Genomic DNA, 25,985 nt, shown 5'->3' with positions numbered 1-25,985 from the left:
GTAAGGTCTTCCATGTCTGTATTCTTAGACTTAGGCCTGTCTACACATTTTACGGAGGGTACAGCCCAGTTCTTTTCTCCTGTTTCTCCCACACTCACCACATTGCTCAATAGGTTCCCAATAAACAATAACTGATTTGGTTGGAGTCATGAATGCAAAGAGGACCAGTGACACCAAGGAAAGAGAGATCAGAAATCCTAGCTGTCCACCCTGACTCATATGCATTTGAATATTTACTCTCTTTCAACTAGAAAGTGAAGATACAGAAGTGAACAAGACTAATAATGGTGCCGCCCCTCACAGAGCTCAGTGTCTGGGGTAATAGACAAATATTAACAATTATACAAATAAACAACTACTATGCCTTAAGAAAACTTTGTGTAGGGGCACCTGGGTGGCTCAGTCCATGAAGCGTCTGACTTTGGCTCAGGTCATGATCTCACGCTTCGTGAGTTCAAGCCCCGTGTCAGGCTCTGTGCTGACAGCTCAGAGCCTGGAGCCTACTTCAGACTCTGTCTCCCTCTCTGTCCGTCCCTCCCCAGCTCACGCTCTGTCTCTCTCTCACACACACACAAATAAATGAACATTTTTAAAAATTTAAAAAAAAAAAAGAAGAAAGAAAGAAGACTTTGTGTAGACAGTCCCAGTCTTCAAGCAGTCTGAACCTCTTTGAGGAAAGTCATGATTTTTCCCCTTTAGAGCAGCCTCTGAAGTGGTCAGTATGGAAAGTTTATTTTACACCTTTGTTACACAGCCCTCTGTTCCAAAATGGTCATAAAATTTTTTAAAAGACCAATTAAAAGCATCGTCAATATGAACACTCACAAGCGTATGCATGTTCACATGTGTAGTATGTGGGACTTCCCAAGGATAACTGGAGCTCACCTGAGCACCTACAAAAACCAGAAAGCACTGCAGTAACTAACAGTCACTAGGTAGGTATTCGGGAGCCTAGAGATCTGCGTGTAGCTAAAAAGCAGGCCAAAGGCAGCCAAAGGGACTCCTGAGAACCCCTGAAGTTCAAGAGACTTTGACATGATAATAGATCTTGAGAATCACAAACTGCCGGTCTGAGAAACCCTACCAAAGTCAGCAGGAGCTGTGGGAAGGCAGGGAAGAAGAGAGGTCACAAAACAACAACCCCAGAGAACAAAATCAGCAATGTGGAGACCACAAAAGGAGAACTGCCCCACAGAGAAGACAAGAAAGAAATGGAGACTCAAGAGAAGATAAAGATGCCAACAGCTGGATGGCATGGCACCACAAGGGAACAGCTGATGTCTGAACCAAAGGTTTGTTAGGGTTAATGGAAATTTAAATCAAAATATCATGCCAGCCGTAATTCAAAATAATGCTCCTGCCTCAATCTTGAAATACCAATCTTCAAGTTTCTGAAACCTTTAATTTAGACTCAGGTGGAAATGCAAGTAAAGTCATCTCTTCAGCTATGACAAGGCAAAGACTCCCCACCTCCCCAACAACCTGGACAAATTTCTGGGAACGTCTGCTGCAACAGGTTCCTTCTCAAAACCTCAAGGAATTCATAGGACCAGAAAGAGTTCATCTAACCTAGCCTTGCCTTTTTGGGTGCAGCCCTTTGATCCAGAGAGGAAAAGCTCCATATCTGGCTGACCACAGAACTCGATCCCAGATCCTCCCCATCCCAGGCCTTAAAGCTTTTCGTTGTCAAAACCTACCTGCTTAGCCCTGAGCATTCATAGCTGTTTAGACAGCTGTCCCCTCCCGCCAAAACTGCTCTCACCAACCACAAATTCTCTGCTGCTCTCTCACCTGTCTGAGCAACCAGGTGTGTCCACCCACTCCAGACAGAAGTGACCTTTTCATTCTGAAAACAATGTGCTTCTATTTTCTGGGGCAGAGGAAGGAAAGCAGCCAAGGAAGCCAGTTGCCCGTGCTTGTTGCTTCCCCAAACATACAGCTCTCCTGCATCTTAAACAAACAGAAGGGGAACAAAAGAGGTGAAGGAACATTAGTTCAAAATGATGGAAAATAACACAATCTGAAAAAAGAAAGTGGCTAAAAGAAGTTGTATTATTCTTATGCTACAACGGGGCCTACAGAAAGCAGGATACAAAATTCATGTACGGCATTTTAACGTAGAAGATTGTTTTTAATTCTATAAATAGGAAACGAGGCCAAATGTTCTTCCTAGTCTGTCAAGGAATAAGAACGTATGAGTTTATTTTTTCATTAATTCATTCAGCAAATATTTCTTGAACATCTACCCTAAGAAAAACATGTTTCTCCATTTTCTACATTTTTTTAAATGTATGCTTGTATTACCTGTGGTTAGGAAAAATATGTGTTAACTTTTTTAAATAACAGGTTAAAAGATACATTATTTAAGCTTAAACTTTTCAGACCTGGGAGGATTCCTCTACACTCCCTGTCCAGCAGAAAACATCATGCTGCTGCCTGCCTTCTGTGCAGCACCATAATTCACTGGAACCTCATAGTCCTCCTGAGGTATAAGCAGCAATGCGACTGACTGATAATGTGAATTAACAGAAAGACAGCAAATTCAGAGTCAAGTGATGCTGGCTTCTATTCCTGGACCTGCTAACTAGCTACTGACCTTGGGCAAATCACTTCCTAAGCCTTAGTTTCACCAGCTGAAAATCAGAGGGGAGGGCGGTTGGCCTGGAAGGGCAGGCTGTGTAATTGATGATACCAGCCACAAGAGAGACTTGTGGGCCACAGTGGCAAGCTAGAGGACACATGCTAGTCTACGAGGCATTCACGTTCTAAACCATTTTTAACTGGAAGCCACACCAAATGGAGCCATAAACTACAAAATTTGGCCCAAGAACCTATACTTTGTGACTCTTTGAATGGTCTCTAAGAGCTTTTGCAACCAACCCTAACATCCTAAGTTTCTACACTCTACTCTGTAGCACACAGCACGCACATGTAGCTACTGAACACATGAAATGTGGACAGTCCAAATTGAGAAGTGTTGTAAAACCAAAAAAGTACAACAAATTATGAAGGCTTAGCACACAAAAAAAGGGGGGTTGGTGCCTGGGTGGCTCAGTGGGTTAAGCACTCGACTCTTGATTTCAGCTCAGGTTATGATCTCACAGTTTGTGAGATAGAGCCCTGCATCAAGCTCTGCACTGATAGTGCAGAGCCTACTTGGGATTTGCTCTCTCCCTCTCTCTCTGCCCCTCCCCCACGCGCTCTCTCTCATGCACGCTCTCCCTCTCCCTCTCAAAATAAATAAACATTGGGAAAAAAAAAAAAAGAATGTAGCTCCTTAATAAAATTCATATTGATTACTGGTTTAAACAATATTGTGGATATACTGGGTCAAATAAAATATATTATTAAAATTAATTTACCTGCTTTTTACTTTTTGAAATGGCGCACACATTATATTTTCTATTAGATAGCATTCTTCTAGAAGATAAATTAATCAAGGGTTGGAGATGTTAAATGACTTTCAAGATCACATGGCTAATAACGAGTCAAGTGGAAGCGGAAACAAAGCCCTCTGTTTCCACTGCATTTTGTGACCTTCCAAAAAAGTTTTCCAGTGCTGCTTGCCATAGGGCAGTCTGGTAGAAAGCCAAACAGTATAATGAAAAAGACATCAGACCAAGATTCGGGGTTCAAGTTCCAGAGCTATTATTCAATCTTTTTTTTTTAGTTTATATATTTTGAGAGAGAGAGAAAGAGAGAGAGAGAGAACGAGAGAATGAGTGGGGGAGGGGCAGAGAGTGAGGAAAAGAGAATCCCAAGCAGGCCCTGCACTGTGTGTGCAGAGTCCAATATAGGGCTTGAACCCACAAACTGTGAGATCATGACCTGAGCTGAAAACCAAGACGTTTAAACCGACTGAGCCACCCAGACGCCCCTCAATAGCTCTTTGATACTGGGTGCATCACTTCACTTTCTGGCCCTCTGTTTCATCAGGTCTAAAATGAGGGCGTGTAAACCAGTGGAGCCATTTTGTCACCCAGATGACCTTGCAGCACTGACATTCTGCAGTTCTATGATGTGAATCTGGTCTATTTCATACCCTGAGAGAGGGCAACCTCCCTGGACTTCACCAGAGTGTACAAAGTATGAAGATCCCTTATGAGGACCCCCTCAGCCAGTCTCAACCCATTTAATGGACTGGTTAGCTACCAAGATGCCACTCATAGTGCGCCTGTGTCTGTAATAAGCCTTCATTTATCTTAGTAAGTCTAAACCAGCTTTTTTGCAAAGACAAACTGTCTTCCACATGCGGATCATTACACTGTTGCATCAGCAGGCAAAATTAAATTCTCCTGCAATGCCAAATAATTATATAATCCACCACAACTCCAGAGAGAAGGTCTAAAGAGCAATGAGCAAAATCCAGTGTGTGACAGCTTGAACTAGACCAGGAAAAAGGGATATTAATCTTGATCATTTTTAACCCACTTTTAAAATATCAAAAACCAATTTCCTTTCTGAATGTACTAAAAATCACTAAATTATACACTTTAAAGAGACAAATTTTATGTATGAATTACATCTCCATAAAATAAAAATTCAACATCCGTTTTAGAAACACAATAAAAGTGTTCCACATGTGAAATAATAAATAATTTCACTGATCATAAGATTTTCTAAGAAACTGTTAGCAAGCAATTAGAGAATCTCTAAGTTTACATAATACTTGCCATCAAATTAATCAGGACAGATTAGAAACATCTCTTAGTATACTCTTATTCTCAGAAAAGAATGCCTTGCTGGGGCGTCTGGGTGACTCAGTCAGTGGAGTGTCCAACTCTTGATTTCAGCTCAGGTCATGATCTCTCAGTTCATGGGATAGAGTCCCACATTGGGCTACACACGGATAGTGTGGAGCCTGCTTGGGATTCTCTCTCTCTGTCCCTACCCTGCTCATGCCATCTCTCTCTCAAAATAAATAAATAAACATTAAAAAAAAAGAAAAGAAAAGAATGCCTTCCTCAACCCTCACTGACTATAGGGCATGAACTAGTCACTTCTCACCCTGGGGCCTGCAGTCCTTCCTCTATAGAAGGAGAGGTGGGGCCAGATGCCCAGGGGAGTCCTTTATAGTTGGCATTCACTTCAACTCAACACTTTCAACATATATGTAAGTCCACCTATTATGAGACATAGGCTAAAAGTAGATTTTTCTTTTGTTGGTTGGCTATTTTGAATTTGTTAAATCACCAGTTATCTGTAGTTTAGAATGTATAATGTATTTAAACTCTCACACCATGGTTCTTGTATTTTGGAAACAGTAGCAGCTTCTCAGTTGGACTGCATTACAAATTTGATGTTGAAGAACGCACGTCACTGTTAATTTACACGTGCTGTGTACACACCTTAATTTCCACATAAAACGCTGAAAATACTAAGTGTGAAAGTCATTCCCCTTTGCTTAAAAAATGCCCTGCATTCAGCTCCATGTGAGAAGTCTTATCAAAATAAATCTCTCAGACCTCTTGTCTCAGTCTACTGGTAGGGATCAGGGCAATCTTGGCTTTGAAAGAAAACCTTTGGAAGAGGTCACCTTCACTTCCAAGAATATGTTGCATCACCAATGGGAAGTTTGTACTGTATTGGTGGGGGGGTGTCAAATGGATGAAAGGATGCATAGTCAAAAAGAGAGATATAGTGTGAGAGAGTAAAACAGATTAGACAGAGATGGAGGGATCAAAGAGACAAAACAGACTAGAAACACATAAAAATACAAAATAGGTTAGAAAAATACATAAAAATACAAATAAATTAGAGAATTATGTGCATAATTCGATTTAGAAGATATACAGACACATAGATTAGATAGAAAGATACAAAGATGAAAGGTAAATAAAAATGGAGACAAGTAGATAAATAAAGAATAGATGAATACAGACAGAGCAGACAGGTAGATAAATAGACTAGAAGATAGAGGTGGATAAAACAGGTTAATCTGAGAGCAAACATCTAGAGAAAATACACAGTTGAATTAGACACCAAAATGGATCTGATGGATAAGATAACAATGTGATATATAAACTAACTATTGGCTGTGTGATTTGGCAATCACAATTACCCTCAGAGGAAGATATTATCCCTACTGTACAGCTGAGAGGAAAGGAAGTGAGCCGGTATTTCCTTCATGTATTTTCATCTTTACTTCTCACAACTATCCAGAGTATTTTGATAGATAAGACAACAGTCTCCGAAGGTAAAGAAACTTCCTAAGATAAGACCAGGGGTGGCAGCAGAATTCTGACTCAGCTCTTCCCTCCATGTCCAACATCCACCACGCGAGGCAGAAATGGTGCAGAACTCTGAATGGCATGTTAGACTAAAACAGCTGGTACGAACCCGTCAATGAAGCTGAGTGATCTGAGCCAGCAAGAACACAGGTTGCTTTAGAATTCTCCAGGCCTACAAAAAAAAAAAAAAAAAAAAAAATCTTTTGAAATCACATTCACAACAGAACAAACTGGGCAGAGAAGGAGCTCAGGCAGCACCACCAGGGCCCAAGAGAAACTTGCAGCCAGAGCAGGCTGGTCTAAGTTGGTGGCGCTGACCAAGAACACGAACGACATGGTGGGGAGACTAGTTACCTACCAAGGGATTGAACAAATAAGTAAGTGTACTGGAGATAAAGAAGCCAGATTTCTCACTAGCAGAGAGAAGAGGAAAGGCACAGACATAAAAAGGTGGAAGGCTAGAATCGACCATGGGATAGTGGATTGTCTTAGAGAAATCATTGTAAACCATCATAGCTCCTGGTAGAAGCAGACAAATAGACACGGGTGTACATATGTGTAAATATGTGTGTGCACATGTCTATCTCCTAGCTCTGTCCATCAGCAGGCCTAGAAGCAACAAGATCTCATACATTCAGCTGCCATCACATGCAGGCAAACCCAAAACTCCAAAGAACACACAGGCAGAACTAAGAATTTGAACCTGCTTTCCAAATCCAGCACTTTTTCTCCCTTAATTATACTGTCTTCACTGACAAGTTATAATCCCAACCAACTCTGCTAGAAACTGTGGTCACTGGGTCTAACATGCAGAGAAATACAGTCTATTCTGCAACTCTTTTCTGACACTTTTTACGTTTATTTATTTTTGAGAGAGAGACAGACAAAGCACGAGCGGGGAGGGGCAGAAAGAGAGGGAGACACAGAATCCAAAGCAGGCTCCAGGCTCTGAGCTGTCAGCACAGAGCCTGGCACGGGCCTCAAACTCACGAGCTGTGAGATCATGACCTGAGCTGAAGTCGGATGCTTAACCAACTGAGCCACCCAAGGTGCCCCAGTCTTTTCTGACACTTCTGTTTAATTAACTAGTGTCTTAATAAAATGCCCTTCACACCTTCAAGTACCCTGTAGAATGAGAAAGGGACAAAACAGGTGTTTCCAACACATTCATCAGAGAGGAAGCAAGAGGCCTTGTGGTCAGGCAAGGAAAGGACACCCAGGGCTGCAGCTCCAGAAGCAGTGGCAAGTAAGTAAAGATGGAGGAATAAAAAGGGAAAGACTGAGGGCAGGAAGTTCACGATCTATTCTAATGTCTCATCATAAAACTCCCCCAATCAACTTGGAACGTAAGCTGTGCCCTAATCAGAACCCAAACAAGTCATTTAAATCAAATAAAAGCATTTCTGATTTCTTCCAGTTACAAGTCCTATGCTGAAAGAGAAAGTAGACACAGTTCCTACCCTGAAAAAGCTCAGTCTCTGGCATGTGGGAAAACATATAAACAATTCATAATAATGAAGTACACTGTGCTATCCAGGCATGTGAAGAAAATGCAATGGTGTCAGAAGAGGGAAGACTCTTCACTGAGAAAGCTGTATCTGAGCTATGCTTTGAAAAATGATCACAACAGAATAAAGATTACCAGAAGGAACAGGAAGGAAAAGACATTTCAGACAGGGTTAACAGCTTACCCATAGACACAGAGGAATGAGAAAGCAGGAAATGCCCAGGGAGCAGTGAATACCTAGATGAGGCAGGAAAAAATGTCTGGGAAGTATGAGTTTATTTAATGAATGCTTTCAAGGTCATGTGAGTTGGACTGCCTATCTAGCACCCAGTGCCCCCTTCTCCTTCTCTAAGAGTACCCTCCCCAACTCCACCACTGGGCTTCAGGGTGACCAATCTCACCGCCAGCTGAACAGGAAAGACTCCAGGACTTAGGAAAATCAGAACGACCCCAACACCTTGTGCATCACTCCCACCATGGCTTTCCCTTCCCTTCTTTCCCCACTTCCTATCCCACCCTCAAAAATTCCTCCTTTGCTCTCACCTAGAGGAGAGTAGAGGTTTCCTGTGCAAGTTTTTCCTACAGCCAACACTCAGAAGACTGGGCCACAAAGTAAGAAAGCAAGAAAGGAAGAAGAGGAGATACAGACATGGTGCTATATACAGAGAAAGAGAGGGGCCCACAGTGAGAGCACAGAGCAGAGGGAGAGGTGAGCAGAAAGAGAAGCCGAAAGAGGCTGGGCCCCAGAGTGAAAAACAGGAGAGAAAGCCTACAGGCTAAATGACCAACACAGACACACCAACAGACCCATGGGCATAGTGCTCACTACCTACTCATGTGCCCATGTACAGAGATTTCCCTAGAGTAACACTCCTGGCCCCTCTCTCTACCTCCTCACTCACTCCTGCTCTCCTTTTGGGAAAGAGGAACTGGGCATGTGAGGCACAGTCCTTCTAGGTTCTCCCTTTGGGATGTGCCTACCTGCAGAGAGGGTGCCTCCTCATGTGCTCCCAGCCATGCAGTGAGCTTAGCGGGGCTGACACCATGCAGCTGCTACAGTGCCTGGTGAGTAAATCCAATCTGGGATTCAGAATCTAGAGGCTCACTATTGCTACACATTATCTCCAAACACCTAAGTCATGTCTTCCAACCTAACTATTAACAGTTCTAGTGCTACTATTCTGGTCTCCACTTAACTGACTCGCATCTATCTCTCAACGGGCTGCAAACTCTGGCATCGAGGAAGGGTACTTTTACTGGGTTTGCAAAAAGTCTAACAAGACTAACAGACCAGCCAACACAGAGACTTAAGACAGAGGAACTAAGAAACAGCAAAAGCAAAATTCCATTTACCCATTTCCTGCCTGTGTGTGTCACTATTTCTTGACAAAGAATAAATATAGGACTCAAGAAATAAGGGCCTTACCTGTCACTCTGCTTGGCTCCTTTGCTGTCAAAAACAATGGGAGAGTCTGCCCAGGGCATAACCGCCGTCCAGATGATGCCAAACCAGTTCCCCACTGGAACACAATGCCACTTGCTTCCCAATGGAACAGAGGAGGAAATGAAGAAAATGTTTAATGGGATTACTACCAGATTGCTTTTTGAGCCTTGCTGTCACGGGAGATTCTCAATTCATTCTCGTTAACATGCCTAGTAGGGACAGGCTCAGGGCTTCGAGGGGCCCTATGGCTTGGTTATCACCAAGCCAATCACAAGTTCAATCTTCAGGGCAATTTAAGACCATTCAAGAAAATTCCCACATACTAAAACTCCCTCCAAAAAATTCCAGGACATATGGCTCTTTCAGAGTCAAATTACTAGAACAACACCTTATTCATGAGACTAACCTGAAAGGACAACTCAAACTCCAGACCAAGCAGGAAAGAACCCTGATGATTATCAAGTCCATTCCTCACATTTAATAGGTGAGAAAATTGAGGTCTGGAAGAGAGGATGTGATCTGCCCAAGGTCATCCTTGGGAGCTAGTAGCAGAGAAAACACTAGGACTCAGCTCTCCTAACACCTAATGCAGTGTCTTTTCCACTACACCAAGATAAATTCAATGACTCCTAATTACCAAATAAATACATATTTATGACGCAAGATAGCTTCTTAATAGTCACTACTCCAGTGGAATGGCCTTTTATTTCCCTATCCACTGAATCTAATTCATGTGCCCATGTTCTGAACCTCATACCAATGTGTAGATGACATTTTATATATTTAATCTACAGTCAGATGTGTGTAACTAGGATCCGTCACCCAACAGCACATTAAGGTTCCGCTCCTCTCAATGTATCCTGCAAACAGTCCTTTAGGCTGTAAACAGACAAGTCTGCTTTGTGAAACATAAGTGATGATGACTGAGCACAATGTGAGCAAAACACAATACTCAAATAATACAGGGGCACCTGGGTGGCTCAGTCAGTTAATCGTCTGACTTCGGCTCAGGTCATGATCTCACAGTTCTTGGGTTTGAGCTCCACATCGGGCTCTGTGCTGACAGCTCAGAGCCTGGAGCCAGCTTTGCATTCTGGGTCTCCTTCTCTTTCTGCCCCTCCCCCACTCACACTCTGTCTCTCTCCTCAAAATAAATAAACATTAAAAAAAACACAATTTTTGAATACAAAATTTACCATCTCTTCCACAAATAAATTGCAAAAGGGTAAAAAAGGGAGCAAAATGAATCTTGAGATATCTGATATAGAATTAATAATCAGAATATATACAGAACTCTTAAAACTCAACAACAACAGGGGCACCTGGGTGGCTTAGTCCGTTAAGCGTCTGACTCTTGAGCTCAGCTCAGGTCTTGATCTCAGGTCATGAGTTCAAGCCCTGCATTGGGCTCCACACTGGGCATGAAGCCTACTTAAAAAAAAAAAAAAAAAAAAAAAAAAAACAACCAAAAAAAACCCTCAACAACAAAAACCTGATTCCAAAAATGAGCAAAGGACTCGAATAGACATTTCTCCAAAGAAAATATACAAATGGTGAAATGCAGATATGAAAAGATGCTCAACATCACTAATTATAAGAGAAATGCAAAACAAAACCACCATGAGGTACCATTTCACATTCATTAGGATGACTACTATTTAAAAAAAAAAAAAACAACAAAGTAACAAATGTTGCCAAGGATGTGAAGTTATTTGGAACCCTTGTGTGCTACTGGCAGAAATTAAAACGGTATGGCCATTGTGGAAAAGGGTATGGCAGTTCCTCAAAAAAATGAAAATAGTATTACTATATGATCCAGCAATTCTACTTCTGGGTATATATCCTAAAGAACCAAAAGCAGGATCTCAACGTGATATTTGTACACCCACATTCATAGCAGGTGTATTCACAATAGCTAAAACATGGCAGCAACACAAGCGTCTGTCAACTGGTGAATGGATAAGCAAAATGTGACATATCCAAGTAATGGAATATTATTCAGCCTTAAAAAGGGAGAAAATTCTGACACATGCTACAAAATAGACAGACCTCGAGGACATTATGCTAAGTGAAATGAGCCACAAAAAGACAAATACTATACAATTCCACTTATGTGAGGTACCTGTATGAGTGGTCAAAATCACAGGGTCAGAAAGTAGAATGGTGGTTGCCAGGGGCTGGGGGAAAGGGGGGATGGAGAGTTATTGTTTAGTGGATATCATTTCAGTTTCATAAGATAAAAAAGTTCTGGAGATACACGGTGGTAACGGCTGCACAGTAACGTGAATGTACTTAACATCACTCAACCGTACATTTAAAATGGCTAAGACAGTAAATTGTGTTATGTATATTTTATCATAATAAAAAAATTAAGAGGAATAAATATATATATATATATTTTTTTAAATGTTTATTTATTTTTGAGACAGAGAGAGACAGAGTGCAAGTGGGGGAGGGGCAGAGAGAGAGGGAGACACAGAATCTGAAACAGGCTCCAGGCTCTGAGCGGTCAGCACAGAGCCCGACGCGGGGCTCGAACCCACGGACTGTGAGATCATGACCTGAGCCGAAGTCGGACGCTCAACCGACTGAGCCACCCAGGCGCCCCAAATATATATTTTTTAAAAGAGATACCTGACATACATATCCACCAACTGCAGTGTAGAGACATAATTCAAACCCTGATTTAAACAAACTTAAAAAATATATATTTTTGAGACAGTCAAGAAAATGTAAACGCTGGATACTTGATCAAATTACAGATTTATTGTTAGTTTTCTTGTAGGTATGATGATGGTATTTTGTTAATGTTTTCGATAGAGTCCTTATCATTTAGAGATGCCTGCAGAAATATTTACAGATTAAATGGGAGAGGAGGACTTACAATTAAGTTAATCAAACGCATAATGGAAACCGTACTGCTTTGTACCTGGACAGAAATGTATACGTAAGACTAGCAATCACAGAAAGTTGGTAGGAAAGGGGGAATTAAACCATTAATAGGCCATTCTCCAGTCCCACTAATTTCTAAGAGGAGAAGCTGCTTATAAGATGTAATCACTACCATACAATTCAGCAATCACACTCCTGGGCATTTATCCAGAGAAATGAAAATTTATGTTTGCATAAAAACTTGCCCACAATGTTTATAGCTTTATACTTAATAGCCAGAACCTAGAAACAACCAGATGTCCCTCAATGGGTGAATGGTGAAAGAAACTGTGTTGTTGTGGACTAAGTTGTGCCCCCAAAAATTCATATGTTGAGGCCCTAATCTACAGTGTGACTGTATTTGGAGCAGTCCGTAAGAAGGTAATAAAGGTTAAATGGGTCATAAGAGTGAGGCCTTAATCTGACAGAACTGGTGTCTTTATGAAGAAGAAGAGACACCAGACGTCTCCCTCTCTGCATGAGTGCACAGAGGAAATGCCCTCTAAGGACATAGCAAGAAGGCAGCCATCTACAAGTCAGGAAGAGAGGCCTCACCAGAGACCAACCCTCATGGCATCTGGATCGCAGACTTGTAGCCTCTGTAACTGTGAGAAAATTCCTGTTGTTTAAGCCATCCAGTCTGTGGTATATCGTTATGGCAGCCTGAGATGACTAATTCAGTGGTACATCTATATCATAATATACTACTACTTAGCAATAAAAAGGAACAAATTATTGATACTCACAACTTGGATGACTCTCCAGGGAATCATGCTGAGCAAAAATAGCCAACCCTAAAGAATTATATATTGTATGATATCATTTATATAATGTTCTTGCCAGGAGCTAAGAAGGGGTGAGGGTAAGTAGAAAGTGGATGTATAATAGACGCATAAAAGTGTATAAAAGCCATATAAAACGGTGTATAACAATGGGTATTATAAAAGGGCCACAGGCAGGATGGCTGTGGCAATGAACTGTTTGTGTCCTGACCGTATCAAGGCTGGCTGGGCTGTTGCACTACAGTTTCACAAAATGTTACCATTGGGAGAAACTGGGAAAATAGTGCATGAGATGTATTTTATTTCTTACATGTTTTATTTCTTGCATGTAAATCTGCAAATATCTCAAAATAATAGGGTTAAGAAAAATTTTACTATATGAGCAACATTAAGCCCCAGACGACACCAGTACAGCGCTGCACCAGACTCTTCCTCCCCTCCTCCACCTTCCCCAGGCCACGACTGGATGCATCCACACTTGAGCCTCAGCTGCCACAGCCAGTTAGGGCTGCACTTCACCCCACAAGAGTGGGAGCAGAAAAATGGGCCTGGGGAAGAAAAAAGGGCCACTGCTCTTCTGCAGATGACCACCTCTCTCCACTTGCCACCTTCAAACCTCACACACACTGTCAGCCCTACGTCCCTCACCACCCTCTCACAGTACAGGAGACAAGCTCATTTGAAGCTTTTAAACTAATAAACATTAAAATGCACTAGGCAAGCAGTGGAGTTCACAGCAAAGAATGTGGGCCTTGGAAACTACACCACCTCAGACTCTGTTCCCAGCTCTACCTTTTACTACCTTACCCCCTGTGTAACCTTAGACAAGCACTTCAGCCTCTTCGGACCTCAGTTTCCTCACATGTAAAAATGTAACTCACATCACTGCAGGGTTGTGAGGATTAAATAAGGTATTAATTAAATCAAGAGAACCTAGCATCATGCCTAGAACATAATAAAGAGCTAGAAAACTTCATTTCTTTCCACCCTACCTGCTAAAGATTTCCCACATGACTTTGGCCTTATGTCCTCTCCTTTTAATCAGAAATGCAGCACAGCAGGACATTCTGAATTACTCCTTAAAGTTTGTTTGCTGTAAAGCGCTGCTTCTCCTAGTGATGTCCCTATTTTGAAAATAAAAGCAAAATGATCACCTGTAGCAGCTAAAGCATGCCTCAGTCCAGCAGCAATGCAAACAACCTTCTCTTTCAGGAGCTGTGAAAACAAAGAAAAGGGCTGAGGTCTTAGAATAACCCATCTGCAAAATGCTTTGGAATTTATGCCCTGACACAATGCAGCACAGCCCTCATTACATGTCTGATTGGTTTAGAGTCCCCAACTCCCAACATTTCCATCCCTCCATACTTCTGTATGCATCCCTAAAAGGAAAAATCTCTTAAAAATAATATATCACAATGTGTCTCAGGGCCGCAAGGGACCTTCAAAGTCATCCAGTCCAGGAGTTGGCAAATGTTTCCAATAAAGACCAGATAGTAAATACTTTAGACTTTGCAGGCCATATGGTTTATGTCATAGTACTCTACTCTGCCATTGTAGCATACAAGCAGCCACAGACAATACATGAATGAATGGGCATGGCTACATTCCAATGAAGATTTATTTACCAAGGGTTCTAGCTGGACGACCTTTGATTTAGTCCAATCTCTATTCAATGCCAGATCCCTTCCACAACCCCCCACAAATCATCATCCAACCCCTGCCAAGCACCTACTTCCTCTGGCACAGCCTCACTACTTCCCCAGGTGCCTATTCCATCTTTGTGCAGTTCCATTTATCTCCTTAGGTGGAGCCAAACATCTGCCTACAGCTTTTCACAATGCTTTCCAAAGACATGAAGACCACTGTCATGTCCTCTCTGAGATATCTTGTGGTGACTTTAAAACTAAGTCTTCAAATTCTTTGAGACCCATCCCTTCAAGATGTGGAGCTGGAGTTTAATTCCCCTCTTGCTGAATGTGGTCTGGACTAAGCAACTTGCTTCTAGTGAAAAGAATAAAGAAGTGATGAGTGGCTTAGAGACTAGGTGATAAAAGGCACTGAGTCTTCCTGCTTGGCCTCACTCTCAAATCACTCCTGGAGGAAGCCAGATGCCATGTCTGAACAACCCCATAGAAAGGCACTGAACCTCATGAGTTGCAACCTCATGAGACCAGCTAAGCTGTGCCCAGATTTCTGAACCTCAGAAACTAAGATAGTAAATACCTGTTGTTTAAAGTTGCTAAATTTAGAGTAATTTATGCCACTGTAATAGATAACTAATACATATCTCTTCTTTTGGCCAAACATCCCCAATTCCATCAGTGATCCCCTGGTTTCAAATTCCATTCCCTTCTTGGTTTCTCTCCTCTAAATGTGCTCTGGTTACTCAATCTCCCTCTTTTAAAAGAGACTGTATAGGAGCACCTGTGTGGCTCTGTCAGTTAAGCGTCCAACTCTTGACTTTGGCTCAGGTCATGATCTCATGGTCATGAGATCGAGCCCCATGTCAGGCTCCATACTGGGCATGGAGCCTGCTTAAGACTCTCTCTCTCCCTGCCCCTCCCCTGGGCACGCATGCATGTGTGTGTGTGCATGTGCACGCTCCCTCTCTCTCTTTCTCTGTCAAAAAAAAAAAGCGGGGCGGGGGGGTGGGGGGGGGTTGTATATGCATCAACCATGACCCATGTGCAGCTTTACTACATGTGTTTATTTACAGATCCACATGGCCTTCCTAAACTTTAGGACTCTCGATGGCAGGATCTAAGTCTTATTCACCTTTATGCCCAGGACCTAAGCACTAAATCAACAGAATACAACATCCCATATGCAGTCTGATTAGCACAAAAAAGGACAGGACTCTGGCTTCCCTTCTTTTAGAGACTATATTTCTGTTAATACAACCCACAACCACATTAGCTTTGGGGAAGATCAATTCTTACTACTACTACAACTTGAACATATTGTCCTTTAAGTATTTTCTCTTTAAAACAACAACTAAAGGGCTTTACATGTAGATTCAATCTCTTCAATCGCTTCAACTCACCTCCATTCCTTCCTCTCCATCCCCACTGCCATGGCTTTAGTTTGGACCAGGATCACCTCTTGTCTGGATTATTAGTAAGAGTGTCCTGAATAATCTTCCTCTTCACTATCCCTTCAGGCCCGACCTAACACACTGTTCTTACCGTTTGCCATGCACCACCTCCCTGACTGTCCCCTCCCCAATAGAATTTCTACCACTTCCTTATATTCTAGTCATACTAAACTGCTTGCAGTATCTCAAACCCTGATATTTCATGCTTCTACACCCTTGCTTACACAGTTCCTTCTGTCTGGAATGCTCTTCTTTTGTATCTATTCTATGCATCCTATCTCAAGTCAGGTAAATTTCTACTCAACTTTCAAGACTCTGCATAAGCCTGTTCTCACTCCACCTCCCCCTAGAAAGACTTAAAATATTCCCTCCTTTGAGGCTACACCTGCATCTACCATAGTTTAACATTTAGGTGTCTCTATATCTAATATGTACCACTAAACTCTAAGACTCTCAAATGCTAACATGTACCACTAAATTCTAAGACCTCAAATACTAAGACCCTCACCTTTGTCCCCACTGCCTAAACCCAGCACCTATATACCCAATAGTTGCTATTAAATAAATGAATGAATTTCTACTATATTTCACTTTGCCACATTCCTCCCATTGTTCAAGAGGATACAGCCTTGATGTATCCCAAATGTTTTCACCTCCTGATTCTGTCATCCAACGTATTTTAACCATTGTTTTCCTCTGTCTTCTTTAATCATGTGACCTAAGCTAAATTAATTACAATGTATATAGGTTCTTAAAAAAACCATCTATTTGTAATTGGCAACTGTAACACTTCCTACAACAGTGACTATAGAGTCTAGATTTCTGTGTATATCATGTGCTACATACTCAATGTTTCCGTGCCCCTGAAATTCATATATTGAAACCTATTACCCAATGTGATAGTATTTGCAAATGGGGTCTTCTGGAGGTTATTAATTAGGTCATGAGAATGGAGCCCTCATGAATGGGATAAATGCCCTTATAAGAAAGGCCCCAGAGGGCAACTCTGTCCAGCAAAATAAGTGTTTATGAACAAGGAACTGGGTCCTCACTAGACACCAAATCTGCCGATACCACAATCTTGTACTTCTCAGCCTCCAGAAATGTGAAAAATAAATGTTTGTTGCTTAAGCCATTCAATCTATGGTATTTTTGTTACAGCAGCCCAAACACACTACAACACGGTGGAGATCATGACCTCAAATACTATCCCACAGACCAGCAATTGTAATTCAGCAACATGACAGGAGCTGACCAAGCTCTCTCCAGTGAAAACAGATCTCCCACTCTGAGTCAGAGTTCAAGAAAATTAGCTAGACGTGAGCAGCTTAGGTGGTGAACTCATTTTAGATCCCAGCATATTTCTTTCAAAATTCCATAGCCCTCTTGTGACTACTTATCATACAAATGTCACAAAAATGTGTACATTTTAAATATGATGCAGAGGAAAGGGCTCTGAACTAGGGCCAGGAGTCCTGTCTAGTCCTGTGCTGTCCACTATGAAGCCACTAGCTACATGCAGGTACTAAAGAGCCGAAATGTGAGTAGGTATGAACTGAGATCACTCACAGTACAACATGCACACCAGAGTTCAACTTAGTATAAAGTAGAGAATATAGGGGCGTCTGGGTGGCTCAGTTGGTTGAGCGTCCAACTCTTGATCTCAGCTCCGATCATGTTCTCACAGTTCATGGAATCAAGCCTGCATCAGGTTCCATGCGGATAGGACAGAGCATGCTTAAGATTCTCCCTCTCTTTCTGCCGCTCTCCCACTAGCATGTACACATACACACTCTCTCTCTCAAAATAAATAATCTTAAAAAAAATGGAGAACATAAAGTATCTCATTAGGAAATTTTTACATTAGTGACATATAAAATGAAATAATCCATTGAATACACTGGATTTATTAAAATTAATTTCACCTACATGCCACAATATGAATGAAACTTGAAACATCATATGAAATGAGAGAAGCCAGATACAAAAAGCCACATATTGTATGATTCCATTTATATGAAATGCCCAGAATAGCAAATCCACAGAGACAGATCAGTGGTTGCCAGGGGCTGGGGGAGGGCAGAATGGGAAGTAATTGCCATTGGGTACACAGTTTCTTTCTTGGTGATGAAAATGTTCTAAAATTAGATAATGCTGATGGCTGCACATCTCTGTGAATCTACTAAAAACCACTGAATTATACATTTTTAAAGGGTAAATTCTATGGCATGTAAATTACATCTCAATAAAGCTGTTATTTTAAAAAATTAATTCCATTTGTTTCTCTTTACTCTTTGAATAGTGCTACTAAAAATTTTAAGTTACGTATGTGACTCACACCATATTTTTACTGGGCGCTACTGGCCTATATACTATTTGCCAAGCTTAGGGTCTTTAGGTAAGTCGCTTCTATCAGGACCTGTTTCTAACATAGTTCCCATTATTACTAGTTTTAGTATTGTGAAATGTCATTAATATGCCTTTATGACATATATTACCTTCATTGTTTTATTTCACAAACATTCATAATGTGTATGAGGACTAACAGAGGTTTTTCACTAACAGCTTCCATCCCCCCAACCTAATCCTTCCCAGAAGAACCTAAGTTTTTCAACTTAAATTCTAAGTGGCCCATGGCTTTTCAGGGATCCAGCCAGTCTCTTAGTCTGGGGAGGGACACGCTTCAACAGTACGTGGGTCAGCTATATATGAGGTGCCATCCTTACCTCAATGGCCTGGGGAACCACACATCTTCGAGGGCCATGAGGAACTCCTAACTGGCCGAAGGAGTTGGATCCACATGACAGAACTTGACCATTTTCTGCAAAATTCAAATATTTAAATCATAACCTCAGAAGTAAGGTATCTTTGACCAGTGAGTAAATGTTGAAGGATGGGAGGAGCAAAGGGAATGAGAGGAGGAAGAGGGGCTTACACTTTAGCACATTCAAACCACAGTCCCTGCTTTTATTGTTCCTCTAGGAATAAAAACACTAGGCACTGGGCTAAGCATTTTACAGATTCTCTATCACACTACCTAATTAATGGCAGCTTATCTGTTATAGAACATTAGCCTGGGGCTGGGATGGGATACTGATGCCCCACGCCCCACTTTTCATGTTTCCATGTGACATAATTTTCATTATTTTAACACTCCAGGCCTCTCTCCCTGCCCCTTCGTATGCTCCCTGCTTTCCAGGAGAAAAGGGGTAACTTAACCAACTGATAAGTTTGGGAGAAGGAACAGCATGTGTGGCTTGGCACCTTCCTCTCAGGTACTCTAGAGTGATGCACAGTAAGTGTTTCCCCTACAGAGATAACCTACTGTTTGCAGAATAACTCTGGATCAGAGGAGCATTAGCAGAAGCACTTGGCCTGACCATTAACCCTGTTCTCCAACATAGCCTTTGTCAGTGAAAAGCCAACAGTGTGATCTCCAGCTATCTGACTGCTCTCCACCTTTCTCACAATTGGTTCCAAAAGTGAGCAGGAAATAGAGTGTTATTCACAGACTCCCTACAACCCCAACATGGTCCACAAAAAGCACTTCAGAAATGATGGCTACTATTCAGGGTTATTAGTACCAAATTCAGCACCTATTACAGAATCCCTCTGCAAAAGAGAGATGCTGATGCCTGAGCAGGGTTTTGAAGAAAGGATATGAGTCATCAGAAAAAGGGACTGTTCCAGAGAGAGAACAACATTCTGCTTGGTATTTCTAGAAAGAAAAGTATGGAGAATGTGGAGAATAAAAGACAAGGCAACAACAGGGATAGGTAGGGAACAGTAATTGAAGCTATGTGTGGAAGTTTGGGATCTGAGCTGTGCACATAAGAATCCACAAGGGTGGGGTGGGGAGGATTTGGTCAGAAAATGCCCTTGCCAGATGACTGTGTCAAAGAGGGAGTCTAGTCAGAAACTATACATGGTCTTCTCCATCCAGAATGGCAAGCTAGACAGGGCAAAACTACTTCCAGGGAGAAGTCAGCTGACAAAAAGTAACTATTGCTAGCTGCTCCCAAGAGCATTATCCTATTACCCTTTGGCCATATCCCTCTACACCCTATTCTGCTATCCGGCTTTGCAGAGAGCAAAGAGTTGTGCCCAACCATTTTTTTTTTTTTTTTTTTTTTAAATCCTTCAGTGGGGAAAAGCTGCCATCACTGTTGTGTGACCGCTGATTTCCTCCTGCTTCCCCACCACATTTCCCCATGAGTAACCCTTCACTGGTACTAATGGCCAGCTAGCCCAGGCACACAGCTATCATGAATTTCTGGGACAGGAAGTAGCCACCAAAGGTGATCTAGTCTCTTCCCTAGTCTCTAGTAAAAGTTTTCCAGCCCAAAATTTTGCTGTTCAAAGTCTCCTTGCCAAAGGCACCCACAACTTTCCTCAACAACCAAAGAGAAATTTGTATGTGTGTTTACACATAAAGAGACTTTCACTTAATCAGTATCACCACCATCGAGTTCTTCTCACCCAATGCCTTTGTGGTGATAAAGATTTACCCATGAGTGAACTCACCTGTGAGAATAATGGTAAAATCCCAGCCGCAGGCCACCTGTTGGACAGGACAGCCAAGGAGGGATCTGCAGGTGGTAAAATACAGAACATCTTCTGTGTGACCAAGCCCCAATTGCCCATCTTTGTTCAGGCCACAAACAAAAAGGCCTCCTTCATCTGCAGAAAGCAAAAGCTTTGGTGATGGTGTGCACGGGGGAAATTACAACTGTCAAAGTGAGTAAAAGGATTTTACTAATTAGCTGCAGTCACAAACCCAATAAATTTTTTCCCACCCGCGTTAATAAGCCATGTACGTTAATGTGCACTGGCCTAAATGGCATAGGGTGAAGGGGCTCAAGTCTAGCATCTATATGAAAACTCCAAGTCCTAGAGCAGTGGCCAATCACCAAATAGAGCATCTACTATAATAAGAAAAGCCAACATTTATTTAGAACTTATAATATGCCAGGTATTCTTGTAAGAGCTTTATCTGTGGGGCCCATTTATCCTTTAGGCAAAATGCCTAGGGCCCACGATACTTTCAGAGGCCCACAAAAATGTTTTAATCTTATATTCTTCTAAAATAAAAAATAAATAAATGCAATAATAATGAATATACAATGCTAAATCTAGCCTGGATTATACTAATCTTTATATCAAAGCTGTCGTAAAATATAGTTCTTAATATTTCTTTATGGAAGAAGGGGTCCACAAAGGCAAGAGTGCCAAGGACCCATGAAAGTCATAATGCAGCCCTGTAGTTCACTGATTCGCTTCATTCATCATTATTATCCCCATGTAACAGAGGGGAAAGTGGCACAGAGAAATTAATTTGCCCAAGGCCACACAGCTAATAACAGAACCAGGATTTGAACCCAGGCAGTTGATTCCAGAACTCATGTTCTTAATCAGGATTCAATACAGCATCCTTTCCAATATCATGGCACCTGGAGTACTCGTTAAGTACTATCATAGGTACTATGAAGGAAATTAAAGAAAATACAAAGTTCTTGCTCTCAAGGAATATTCACTCTAACTGCAAAGACTTCTAACTCTAACATGTGAAAGTTAAATGGCAATATATTGTATGAAATGTGGTATATGTTGCAACTCCGCCATTAATTTGTCTTGTAACCTTAAGCAACTGGTTTTCCTCTCCAAGCCTCATTTGTATAAATGGGGGTGGAGAGCCTAGATCTCTGAAGGGCTTTCAGCTCTGACAATCTAGAATTCTCTACCGGTAACTTGGCTTTTTCACAAAAATGTTTTCCTCTGCAAAATACAAAAGGATGAAAGATGGCAATACAATACGCTAGGGAGAAATGTCTAAATAAGAAATATCTACTCCAGAAGGATGTTACCTGTGACAATAGCAGAGTGGCCCCCTCCTCCTGTGATCCTCCTGACACATTCAGGTTTACAGAAGTCATTCAGTTGCTGGGGCAAAAGCACATCTTCCTTGTGGCCAAGGCCAAGTTGCCCGTAGCTATTTGCACCCTAGGGATAAATAAGGCAAGGATGAAAGAGTATAGGAAACACAACTGTCAATGTGCATTTACCTGTCCCTATCTTTCTCATCCTGACATACCTCCCAGAGCCTCTAACACATGAGATTTCATAAGCTCATTCTTAAGAGGTTGCTATATGCAACCCATACTTAGACAGTGGCCCCATACCCAGAACACGACGATTTCCACATGAGAGGAGCTCTTAGCATCCACTATTTATCCAAAGATATTCCTCGCCTTCTCCTTCTAATGCCCCAGCCCACATGTGTTGCCTCTGGGAGACAGCATGGGAGTTCCTTGTGATAAAAGCCAATTCTCTAGGGAGGCTAAGAAAAGAAATAAGGAAAGGAAATAGCAGCCAAGTGGGTGGGAAATGCACTGGACTTGTCCCTTCTCATGCCCTCGCTGAGAAAACTGGCAAGGACTTCTTTAATCAAAGTTAGCTGAGGGCTTTGTGCCCTCAAGCAGGTCACCTCACTGTTATTTCATTGTACAGTGAAAGAGGTTGGCAATGATCTCTAAGGGCCTTTCCAAGTACGATATTTTGAGACTCTAAGATTCACATGGTGAGATTCCTGTAAGGGAACAGATTTCCCCTTGGTGGGCAATATGTCTATCTTTGTTATTATGAAAAAACAGTCCAGAACCCCTAATCCAAAACTCTTGCTGCCAGATGTATTTCAGATTCAGGATTTTATAGACTTAAAAAAAATAATACTGTATACAAATCATATATACTGCTGCAAGGTCCAGGAGCAGCACCCCATAAGCAAAATAGTATTATTTCTGCAGTAAAAGGTACAAATACATTAACTGTGCATAGACTATAAATAGCATTATGTCAGGTCAGTTTGAGTTTTGGAGGTTTTTGTTTTGTTTTGTTTTGTTTTTTGTATTCAAACTTGAAGATAAAGAATTATAGACCTGCAGAAAAATCTTTAGATTTCAGAAGTCCTCATAATTCCTTATAATTACTCCTGGCTGGTTCTTCCTAGAGATAAGTAGTAAAACCTTCCAAATGTATTTGTTTTCTAAGATATTTTAATGAGGAAAAATAATTTAAAATAACTACCCAAAATACATACATACATACAAACTCCTGCCCCTCATGGTCTATTTCATAGCCATCCTGGCCTGCAAGGACTCCAAGCTGAAAAAGCAAGCTATGGAAGGGCACAGGTCCAAGAGGCCCTCAGGGGCAGTATTAGCTGCCAATTACTGACTGCTTCCTCAATACTTAGTATTCACCCTTAATTCTCACAATAACAGAGGAGACAGACATTTATGGCTCTCATTTTACAGATGAAGAAACTAAGTCTCAAGAGAGGTTAAGTTGCATAGTTGCATAGCTGGGAAGGCAAGAAGTCAGATATGCCCTCCTCCTTTCACTAAGCTATACCACGTCCCTAAGGATTTTTGGTGAAATTCAGCCCAGAGCTTACCTGGCAAGACACTAACTGTATGACTGTATCTACAATAGCACCCCATCACTTTATTCCCTTTTTATGCTTTTTCTTCATAGAACTCCCTGACATTACATTTGCTTAGTTGTTTACTATCTACCTCCCCTACTGCAAAGTAAACTCAATGAGGGCAAGAACTTTGTTTTGTTCACTGCCATTTTCCCTGAAAATGCATCTGAAACTATGCTGCCCCAGAGAAAGTGTATATATATTTTAGAATGAATATAGTGAATGAATATATGATCTGATGAGGCCCTACCTAGGAAAGATCAAATGAAAGATGTGCATGCTGTGGAGTATATATGCACAGGATGTCTCCATCAGCCCGGAGATCTCTGTGGCTGCCCCATTACCAGGACTACAAGCTGTTGAACAGAAAGTGAGAGAGACACATGCACTTGGGGCTCAAATTATGGCACTCAATTTCTGAAACACAGCAAGAGGCCCAAAATCCAGGATAAAGCAAAACAAAGAAAAATTCAATACAACATGTTAGCCGTACTTGCTTCCCTTCCTTACAAACACTCCAGACATACTACACACACACACAACACACACACACACACACACACACACACACACAAACCCCAAGGAGGTAAATTTCCCCTTGTTAGGGGAATTGTGTTCCCCTAAAATTAATTTGTTGAAGCCCTAGACTCCAGTACCTCAGAAGGTGACTGTATCTGGGGATAGGGCCTTTTAAAAGATAATTAAGGTTAAACGAGGTCATAAAGGTATGGCTCTAATCCAATATAGGAAGGAGACACAGGGATGCTCTCAAACACAGAAAAAGCCACATGAGGACACAGCAAGAAGGCGGCCATCTGCAAGCCAAAGAAGGAGGCCTCAGAAGAAAGTAAACTTGCCAGACACCTTGCTCTTGGACTTCTGGCCTCCAGAACTACAAGAAAATAAAATCTATTTTTTAAGACGTCTCAGTCTCTGGTATTTTTCTATGACAGCCCTAGCAAACTAACACACCCCTCCACACATATAATGCAGCGGGAAGGCCATCAGGCCTCCAAGCAGTAGACAAGGCCCTATCTGACACCCAGACCCCAGTCTCCCGCCTGGGAAAAGCCAGCACCAGCACCCACCGCAGGCACACATTCAACCCCAACTCCACCCCCGGCTCAAGTGCCACCCCAAAGACAGTACTCAGCCAGCCAGCCAACCTCAGGCCCCACGATCTCCCTTCTGCCGGTATATGCAGGCTTACACTCAACAAGTGCTGCCTGGTGCTGATCATTACCTTTTTTTGACTAGTCAAATACATGGTAGTTTTAACAGTAATCTAGGTGTTATCCCGCTCCCTCAACGCCAGAGCTGGGTCTTTCAGTTTTGTGTTTTTCCCCCAAAGACCAGCACATAGGCATACAAAAGGGTCTCATTCATTCATCCGTCCAAATATCTGCTAGGCACCGTGAACAAGACAGGCACAATACATCCCCCTCGTGACGCTTCTAGCGAAAGAGACTGACATTAAGCAGACACCCACGCCCCCAACACAGGCAAGATCCGGTCACAGACGAATATCAGCAAATGTGCACGGCCAAATACTGCAGGCCTCGCAGCAAACGGTGCTCTCGCCAGGCTGGGGCGGGGCTGGGAAGGGGCCGGCATCCTCCGGGCAACGAGAGGGTGAGGAGCACAGGTGGCCTTACAATGGCTCCGGGACGGGGCGATACCTCCACGCGGTCTCTCCCGGCGCTAGCCCGGCCTGAGGGCGCTGGCGGAACCACACGCTCTGCCCAGGAGGCAGATGCTTCCCCCGGCGCCGCAGCCCCTCGGGTTCGGACCCCACCAGCCAGCAGGCCCCTAAGTCACCCGTGAGGACCCCTGCCTCCCGACCCTCTCCTCCTCAGGCCCCAGCCCAGGGTCCTCCAGCCCAGAGCCCGGCCGGGACCTCAGCCACCAAGCCCACGACAGCCCACACGGAGGCCTCCAGCTCCCATCCCTTCAGCGCCCCTCAGTCCCAGCGGCCCCGGCCCGGGGGCGGAGTCACGTACCCAGGCGAAGAGCACAGCCGCGGAGGCTCTTGGCTCGCGCTCCATGTGGGGACGCTATGCCGGCGCTTCCGGGAGGGGTCGGAGGTGGAGCCCGCCAGGGGAGGGATTAGTAACTGGGGTGTGGGGTTGACGGGGGAGGGGTCTGTGGTTGGGAGGAGCCGATGAGGGGGCGGAGTCTGAGGCGAAGGCGGGGCCATAGCTGGGAAGAGGAATGAGGTGGGGGCGGGGCTGGCCCGAGGGAGGGGGTCTATAGTGGGCGCGGGGCCGGCGCTGGGGAAGGGTCTGCAGAGGGAGAGGGACAGGCGCGGGGGTGGGGCCGTCGCTGGGGCGTGGTCTGTTGTGGGGGCGGGGCCGGAGCGGAGAAGGGCCCGCGGGAGCCCCTTAATTGCTCTGGAGTCGCCTCCCAGTCGCTCCGCCCGGGCGCGCTCTGAGTGAGTCAGCCTCCCGCCTCCAGCCTTGCAGTGCCTCTCTACTTCTCTCTCCCTTCCCTTGCACTCTATTTTTAGTAATATAC

General features: G+C 42.9%; 1 protein-coding gene across 1 annotated transcript in view; it reads right to left on the bottom strand.

Moving 5' to 3' along the window:
- SERGEF (secretion regulating guanine nucleotide exchange factor) overlaps window positions 1-25,581 on the bottom strand; it is a 234,590-nt gene extending 209,009 nt beyond the window's left edge. Inside the window, 8 exon segments of the mRNA XM_060606158.3 lie at window positions 1,792-1,950; window positions 6,340-6,402; window positions 9,164-9,277; window positions 14,049-14,109; window positions 18,715-18,809; window positions 20,513-20,668; window positions 21,853-21,988; window positions 25,472-25,581. Of these exon segments, the coding sequence (XP_060462141.3) occupies window positions 1,792-1,950; window positions 6,340-6,402; window positions 9,164-9,277; window positions 14,049-14,109; window positions 18,715-18,809; window positions 20,513-20,668; window positions 21,853-21,988; window positions 25,472-25,516 (829 nt within the window). The 5' untranslated portion in view covers window positions 25,517-25,581.
- Between the last annotated feature and the right edge of the window lie 404 nt (window positions 25,582-25,985).

The sequence above is a fragment of the Panthera onca genome, chromosome D1, assembly GCF_046562875.1.
Source record: "Panthera onca isolate mPanOnc1 chromosome D1, mPanOnc1 haplotype 2, whole genome shotgun sequence".
Lineage (NCBI taxonomy): Eukaryota > Metazoa > Chordata > Mammalia > Carnivora > Felidae > Panthera > Panthera onca.
Note: the sequence above shows the minus strand (reverse complement) of the source record. Positions and strands in the feature narration are given on the sequence as shown.